General features: G+C 32.7%; 1 protein-coding gene and 1 long non-coding RNA gene across 2 annotated transcripts; both read left to right on the top strand.

The window, feature by feature from the left end:
* Positions 1 to 1,570: 1,570 nt before the first annotated feature.
* LOC104236915 (putative kinase-like protein TMKL1) lies at positions 1,571 to 5,103 on the top strand. The gene is made up of 2 exons (XM_009790961.2): positions 1,571 to 2,432; positions 3,816 to 5,103. The coding sequence occupies exons 1-2, from the start codon at positions 1,946 to 1,948 to the stop codon at positions 4,403 to 4,405; spliced, it is 1,077 nt and encodes a 358-aa protein (XP_009789263.1). The 5' UTR covers positions 1,571 to 1,945; the 3' UTR covers positions 4,406 to 5,103.
* Positions 5,104 to 5,913: 810 nt separating this feature from the next.
* Positions 5,914 to 8,357, top strand: LOC138886903 (uncharacterized). Its single transcript, XR_011405862.1, has 2 exons — positions 5,914 to 6,557; positions 8,179 to 8,357. It is a non-coding gene; the product is annotated as an uncharacterized lncRNA (long non-coding RNA).
* Positions 8,358 to 8,891: the final 534 nt, after the last annotated feature.

Consider the following 8,891-nt stretch of genomic DNA (forward strand, 5'->3'; position numbering starts at 1 on the left):
TGGAAAAAAAAAAGGTAGTTTGACTTCATTACATTTGCATATTTTTAACTTTAACACATTGAGATATGTAAATAAGGGCAAATTTTAAAAAAATAAAATTAATCTCTTTTTGATTATATAAAAAAACACTTATTTTGGACAAAATAAAATAACAACAAAGTCACTTATAATGAATCGGAGGGAGTGATTCATGATTAATCATGGTTTTATTTCACGAAATAAAAAAGAAGGGAAAAATGCATAGAAATTGTTGTAGCACTAAAAACATTGGTCAAAATTCAAAGATCAATACGAAGTACAAAAGTGAAATAAAGCAATAGGAAAGCATGCCACCTTGTTTCTCTGTCTCGTTGTAATGGCATTTTTATACTGACGTTTTTTCCCCACTTTCCAAGGGCTTGGACACAAGAGACAAACAGTAATGTCACTACGTTCTTCCTGGATCCATATAGATTGGACCATTTTCTACTCCCCTTTATTTTCCATTATACTTCTATGATTTGTATCACTTTTTTCTTTGCTACAGCTTCTTCCTCCTGCACGTCATCGTCTTCTTTTTCGTCTGTATGCGTTTGTTTCTTTTCCTTTAGTTATTGTATAGTATCATCGATTTCTTAAATAAAGATTTTAATTTCAATTCTAAAATTAAAAAGAAAATTCTAGTAGGCAACGTTTCCCTTTAAAATGAACACTAAGCTCAAATTGATGAGTTCAAGATAGCAGATGATTAAACCTAAAAAAGGAAAATTATTGAGTAGTGATCGTATCTTATAGGTTGGGATTTGTCATTCTCAAGAAAATGGTCTAAAGAGGCAAAGGATACTTCGTGGAGTCCTCTTTCGTTTGTAGGAGTGTGATTCCAATTTGTGGGCCTTTATGCCACCACCAACAAGTGCTCTCGGACTTTCAAGAGAATAACGTTTAAAATATTATCCCTTCTATATCCTTTTCCCTTCTCAAAGAGAGGTTGAGTAAGAAGTATGAAAATGACATAGATTAATGGGTAGTTTGGTAGGATATATTAGGTAAAATATACATGTATTAGGCTATTAGCTTTATATTATTAATTTTTTGTTTGGCAGTGCTTTTTAACCTATGTATAACTAGTACAATATTAGCTATACACTCTATTCAATATTATTCTTATACATAGCAAACCATGACATTAGCAATACCATGATTTTTAATACATGAAAAGCATGTACGAAGATAGAGCTGTCATTTCAAAACCTTTTCCAACAAATGTGGATGACATTTTTGTAAATAAATAATTTTTTTAAAAAAAATAATACAATGCATATTATTTTTAATATACCAAATCAAACAATCGATAAAAAATAATCTCAAACGTCATTATTAATCCGAGAATTATCAATATACCCTACCAAAAGACCCCTAAGTGTAGTATTTTATCAAAGTTCTTTACTTCTTCATAAATAGTACTACTACTATTAGGTCTGACATTAATACGGGGGACAATTAATAAGTAAAAAGATACAGCATAAACATCAGATCAAGAAATCAATTCCATAAAACAGGCACATGGTTCCATCTGTTCACTCTTTCTCTTGCCAACTCCCTCTCTCTGACTTCTTCTTCCTTTTCTCTCTCTCTCTCTCTTTTCCTCTGTCTGCGGCAGCGCCAAAGTCACCTTCCATTATTACTCTTTCTAGATTTTGTTTTCCAACTGTTTCCGAAAAATCCATGAGTTTCCCCACAATCTCCGCAACCCCATTTCACTTTACATTTCTCTTGTTCCATTTCCATGAAAATATACCCATATGATAATAACATTCCACTTTTGGCCTTCATTTACACTTTCAAGATTTCACATTTTTAACATTCTACCACATCTTGGATCTTCCTTTTTTCCTTTAAAATGTCATAAAGATTCAATCTTTACACCATTTTAGTACACCCAAGTGACAGAATTTGTCATTAAAGAATGGAACACAAGCATATGCTCATACTTATTATAGTACCAAGTTCAGTAACTGCTATAATTATTCTGTTGGTCATGATCTATTGTTGTAGAAGAAAAGGAGGAGAAACTGTTTCTAGAGATATAGAAGCTAGCTTAGAGGTTAAAGAAAGAGATGGGGTTGAAAAAGATTTGTTGATAAAGTTTAAAGATGGTGAAGATCTAACTGTGTATGATATATTGGATGCTCCAGGTGAAGTTATTGGGAAATCAAGTTATGGAACTTTGTACAGAGCTACTTTGCTGAGTATTGATAGGCTTACATTATTGAGATTCTTGAGACCAGCTTGCACTGTGACAATGAAAGAAGTTGTGCCTGTAATGGAACTTTTGGGGTCATTAAGGCATCCTAATTTGGTGCCATTGTGTGCATTTTACGCAGGGCCAAGAGGAGAGAAATTGATGGTTCATCCTTTTTATCGGCATGGCACCTTAGCCCAATTGATTAGAGGTAAAATTTAGTATTTGGCTTTCGTCTCATGATCTTGCTTCAACTGAATCCCTATTTTCGACACGTCAAACATTAATATTAATGTATTTGTGACACCTTTTTGATGTTATATTTGAAAATAATTTAATTTTGAAATTTTCTTTAATAAATTCTTTTAGTCACACCCCACAAAGCTTTTTCTTTCTTTTAGCCTGTGTGCAAGGAGTAGTAAACATTAAATTTTGCATTTATAACCTTATAAGTATAATGAATTCATCATGCTAAGAATTTTCGAGAGTAAAACTATTAAGCTGCCTCTGATGTGGTGTGTTCAACAAAATTTCAAGAATATGTTTTTTTTTGGGTCTTGGAAATAGAATAAAGAAAGGAAAATACATCATTTTAAGGATTGTAACATCTGGCAGGAGATGCTTGATTTTCACAGGTTGATAAACGTTTTAATTTCTGTTTTTTCTTCTTGGGTTTCAAAGGAGTACAATTTTTTTTTTACCAATAATTGCTATTTGGTGCCTTGCAAAGGGTCTCTGTCAATCATTTTCTCACAACTGGAATGAGTATTAAACTATATTTTCTGTTTTTATGGCGTTTCCATTATTAGATCCCTATATGCGGTTTAAAGTTTGAGGTTCTTTAATTGTTTCCTTTCTCCCCCTTCAATTTTGATGGTAAATATACTTGCTATTTTTGTGACTTCTCAAAAAAGATACTATTTCTGAATCTGGAGAGCATAGCTCTTTAATTTAACAATGAAATGGAACTTTGACCTTTTCTTTTTCTTTTACTCCTCACTTTTTCATTTTTTTTTATTTAAGTATTTTGGCGGTGATTTAATCTTTCTCTATAGTTGTGTCCTTTGGACAGGTTTTGTGTGTTGGAAAAATTAGCTTAGTGGTAGTACTTTCTGGATTTTAGGTGGAATTTGTTTTCTTCTGCATATTTAAAAGCTACACACGTGCAGTCTAATACTTTCAACATATCTTGTTTAATTAATATCTCAGTTTTCTTGTCATTTTCCCTAAGAACCTAATAGTAGGCACTTTGTCAAAATTATAATTTCATTCATTTCCTGTCGTGTTAAGAGATCGGGAGCCTTGGAACAACGGTATTGTTGTCTTCATGTGATCTATAGGTCACGGGTTCGAATAGTGGAAGCACTCACTAATGTTTGTTTTAGGTTAGGCTCTTTACGTCATATCCCTTAGGGTGCGGCCCTTCCCCGGACCCTGCGTGAACGCGGGATGTCTTATGCACCGAGCTGCCCTTTTTTTGCCTATGAACTTCAACCACTCTCAAGTACACAAAATGTTTTAGGTTTCAATTGATTATTTTGTCGAATATGCATCTGTTTTACTGAGCAGAAAATTATGCATCTACTTGTAACAGATGGGAATGGTGAGGCTCATAGATGGCACATCATATGTAGGATCTCCATTGGCATTGCTCGAGGACTGGACTATCTTCACACAGATTTAGAAATTCCCATAATCCATGGAAACCTCAAGTCGAGTAACATACTTTTGGATCGTCACTTCAGACCATATGTGTCCGATTTTGGCTTGCATCTCGTCCTGAATCCAACTGCAGGCCAAGAAATGCTTGAAGCTTCAGCAGCTCAAGGATACAAAGCCCCTGAATTGATCAAGATGAAAGAAGTTAGCGAAGAAACTGATATTTATAGCCTTGGGATTATCTTGTTAGAGTTACTAACAGGAAAAGAACCATTCTACAGGAAACCAAATCTTGATAAGGATATTTATTTGCCTAATGCTGTTCAAAGTGCAATTCTTGATCATAGGGTTATCGACTTTTATCATCCGAAGATTCTACTTAGCCAAAATGAAGAGCAAAGGGCGGTTAGTGAAGATCATATTTATGAATTCCTTCAGCTTGCAATGGCTTGTTGTTCTCCTTCACCTGCTCTTAGGCCTACTATAAAGCAGGTCGTTAGCAAACTTGAAGAAATTGGAAGGTAAAATGAACAATCGATTCACTCGAGGCAGGACCTGTGAGTGAGTTCCAATTGATCGATATGGCGCTGATATAACAGATTGACTTGTTGTGAGAAAATTGCTTTCAGGGAATATGTCTTAATTCCCTATGTACAATCATAGCAAGAAAATTTAGTGAAGCTTATATCAATTGGCAAGAATTATGAAGATGGTGTTGAGTTATTCGGAAAATGGTCATAACTTTTAACCTCAAGAATCAGAGACAAGTTTCTGGATCCTGAAGATTAGCTTCCAATATCATACTCAAGATTCACTATTGTCATTTAACAAGGGGATGAATGGATTAAGGTGCTACATTGTGAAATGACCGAAAAATTTGTAAAATGTAGTTGAATAGACCCTTGTGGTCCGGCACTTCCCCGAACCCGGCACATAGCGGAAGCTTAGTGAACCGGGCAGCCATTTAGTTGAAAATTTAGAGAATGACGTTTAGTCTCAATTTCAGAAAATCTGGTGACAGTTGAAGCTCCAAAGGATCCACAAGACATAATCGCCACCAACCGGGTACATGTACCACGATGTTTTGACAAATTATGTTATGATATTTTTTATTTTTTATTTTGGATTAAAAGCTTAAACATTAGAAAAGACAGAGTGTTCCAGCTACAAGACAAAGAAGAGCCATTTCCTATCATTGAAATTATTGAACGCCAGTTTTGTCATTGTTCGGAAAGTCTAACACCATAAGATTTACAAGTTTACTGTACTGATTTGTTTACTGTATTCTCGTTTGTCTTACGTCTGCGATTATATCAAGCTGCTCCCTCTCCTCTCTGCACGTGTACATACTAGCATACAAAAAATGCTGTATTAATTTAAATTTGTATGAACTTATTTTGTTTTAATCCGTCCTAAAAAGAATAATTATTTTTTAAATTTAAATACAATTTAACTTCAAAATCATTTTACTCTTAATGTGATGATATATAAGCAAAAAGTTTTATGCTTTATTTTAGACTACAAATTTCAATAGTCTTTCTATCTCTTTTAGACTTCGTGTCCAATCAAATATCATCACATAAATTAAAACAGAGGATGTAAACAACTTTTTTTCATCTGCATAATCGTGTGCGAAAACTGACCCGAACACCATATCATATAAAAATATAAAAAGAGAAGGACATCCCATGTAAAGGTTAGCTGGAGCTTGTTTGGTGGTTTCTGATGGAGAAACATTTTGATTGAATTGGTGAGTGTATAATACCAATTCCATATCACAAGTTGATTATGATGTTGTTTGGCTTAATATTAAAATGAGTCATTCCTTAAGCACTTTGCACGCATTGTTGCCTTTTCTGATCCTTTATCTTACCCAACACGCCCAATGGAAAGTGCATGTTTAATGCCCAAAGGAAAGAATAAAGGAAACTTTCTCCTTTATTATATTATATTGAATTATATGGTTCCACTTCCAAAATACTTAAATCTATACATATATAATTGAGGGCCATTGACCCATAGGGATTGTCTTTGTCTTTTTTCACAATTTTTTAGAGTTTTCTTTAATTTATTCTTATTTACCTAAGACAAAAACCACGGTTAATTTATTAGAAAAACCCAAACGTTTCTTCTTTTCACCGCCAGTCGTAACCCTATAATTTTTAACAAGGTCTTTCTTCTTCCCTACGATAATTCAAAACGCTGATCCTCTTCTCTCTACTATGAAGAAAAAAAGGTTGTTTCTGTTTTGTTTCATATATTTCTTTCTTCTAAGTTCTAACGACCCTTTTCTTTTGACTCCAATCTCTGGAAATCCATCTACCTCACTGTCAGAATTGCAGCACCGGTCATCTGAATCGGAATTCAAAAGTTCCCATTTAAGTTGGTAAATTAAGAAGAAGAAGAAAAAAAAAACCTGGTAGCTTTTTTGTTTTTTTAAAATCTATCAAATACAAGAAGTTAATTTCTTCTAAAATTTCTGACCCGAAATGTCTCTTTCAAATCTTATATTCTTTTACTTTCTGCTCTCTTCATATTGGATTGTGTTTCCGGTATATGTCCTCTCCAAAGGTTCAAAATTTTGGTAACTTGGCTTCACTTTCTTGCTGATTCGACCATAAAGTGAGAGAGACTCGTCCTATTCTAGGAAAAGATCAACCACTATTATCATTTGTTGGTAATGTCTTCCTTCTCCCTTTCTCTTCTAAGTTACTTTTTATATCAAGATCTACTTCTACTTAATTACTGTGCCTACTATCCGAATGTTTTCACTGAGACACTAACATAAACTTACGAATTTGATAAGTTTCTAGACCAATATTAGCTATCTTAATGATAAATATTTTATTGTTAAAATTTATTCACACCCGACGTTTGTACCATCTCAGTAAATTTATAATATGTTTCTTTACATAATCGTTAGCACTTAATTATATCAATCAATACGGTTCTTTAGATGAAAAATAGACAAACACATTAATTTGCTGATTCTTTTGCCCATGTTCCTTTATTTTCTTTAGTGGTAAATGAGAAATGGTATTGATTTGTGTCAAAGTTTTACAACGAAAGCAACAAGGTAGACTGATGCCCTGCTCTTTTCTTTGAGTTTTCCCTTCATTTGGTTAATTCCATAAAAGTTGATATAATTTTTTTTGGTTTGGATTATATTAGTATCATGTAGCTAATCATACGTATTAGTCAATTAGGAAACCCAAAATAAGTGTTTTAACTTTTTTCGTGGCTGAATTTTGACAATTGTGATTGAAAAGCTTGACACTTTACTCGCCAAATTTGATAACTTTTTCTTACGGTTTATATGTTGGTTGTATATACAAATTTATGTGCTCTTCAAACGAAAATACATTATGTGCTTATTTTTCAATTTTTGAAGTCTTTCCCATCTCTTTCATATATATATATATATATATATATATATATATATAAGAGGTGACGTGACACCTCTTCTAAGCCAGAATCTCTATTTATTTTATTCTCAAATATTTGCCTTTGTTATATTTTTAGGATGTATTAATTTATTATTTAAAAGAAGAAAAATTAATTTGATATGACTTCTCTAAATAGTTGTATCCAATCTAAATAAGTAATATACGTATGTTCTTTCCTCCCCTTAAACTCATTCATAACATAATTACTTTCATATTTATTCGTTTTTATTTCCCATTATTTTGATTAGTTTTAAATGTGTTCTTTTGTAGTTCTAGTCTATTGCTTGACTTTTGAGGTTCTGGTTGTAATAAATAGGGATTTTAGAAGTTTCAGTTTTTCATCACTTCTCAACATGATCAAAGGGGCATGAGAGTCTGGTAAAGGGCACTTGGTAATAGCTTTTTGTTTTCTCTGTTGGTTGGTATATATTTTTTGCTGCTTCTTGCATTTCTTTGTTAGCATTAAAATATTTATACCTGTCAATCATTACATAGTTGTGAATGAATTTTTCCTAAGATATCTTTACAGAGTTTCTTGCTTTTTAGGTATTCTAATTATGAGTTTATGTTTTGAAAAAGAACAATATTCTAGCTTCCATCTTTGGTATGATTCTGCATTTTTCGAACTTTCCTTGGTCTGGTGTCACTCTAATATTTGCTTTTTCTCTTTGATTATTTATTCTTTGTATTTATAGTTCAAGTTGTGTTACTTTATAGGAATATGGTTTATGCGTATTTGAATTTGACACGATCATTATTATGCTATTCAGATTGGTACAACTTTTTCATACTTGATTGGTATTTATTTCATGTGTCTCTGTATTAATATTTTTTTTTTACTTTTTATATCAGGTTTTGGCAGAGTAAAGAGTCCAAGCATGTGGACTCCGGTGAAAAACTTTAAGCATTGCCTTTTCCCGTTCTATTTGATTTCACAGTGTTTATCTTAAAAGTGGAATTAGCTTTTGGCACAGTATGAGTCCAACCGTATAGATTCAAGTGAAACTTTTATATCTTCTTCTTCCTTCCCATTTGGCTTTCCAATATTTTCTTGACAGTGTTATTTGCAAGAGACAGACTGAAAAAAAGAAAAACTAAGATAATCAGAATACTATATATAATTGTTGAAAAAATTGAAAGCACCACCAGTTAAGAATTATAGTCCTCTTTCCCTTTCTTTCTTAAGGCAAAAATTCAAGTAGTGACTAATTATAGAGAAATTGGATGAATAAAGAAAAAATTAAAAGAAAGAGACGAAGTGGCGGGGAGGGGAGAAGGGTGGGTGAGAAAGGATCCAAATCGGGTTTCAAAGATAATAGATCAAATACTTAGAGTGGGAGAAGGAATTAGTTTCTTATGATCTGCAGAAGCAGTATAAAAGCTTTTGTAGACACGTAGCAAAATATATTTTTCAGCCTATTTCTCAAGCTATGTCACCATCATCAAATAACCAACCATTTTTATTTATTTATTTATTTATTTATCTCTTTTGGATTTCCTCTGGACATAATTTTGTTCTAATCTATGTTTGTTTCCTCACTTTGTTCAAGGTGTTTCGAGTTTAT

Source organism: Nicotiana sylvestris, chromosome 3 (assembly GCF_000393655.2).
Source record: "Nicotiana sylvestris chromosome 3, ASM39365v2, whole genome shotgun sequence".
Lineage (NCBI taxonomy): Eukaryota > Viridiplantae > Streptophyta > Magnoliopsida > Solanales > Solanaceae > Nicotiana > Nicotiana sylvestris.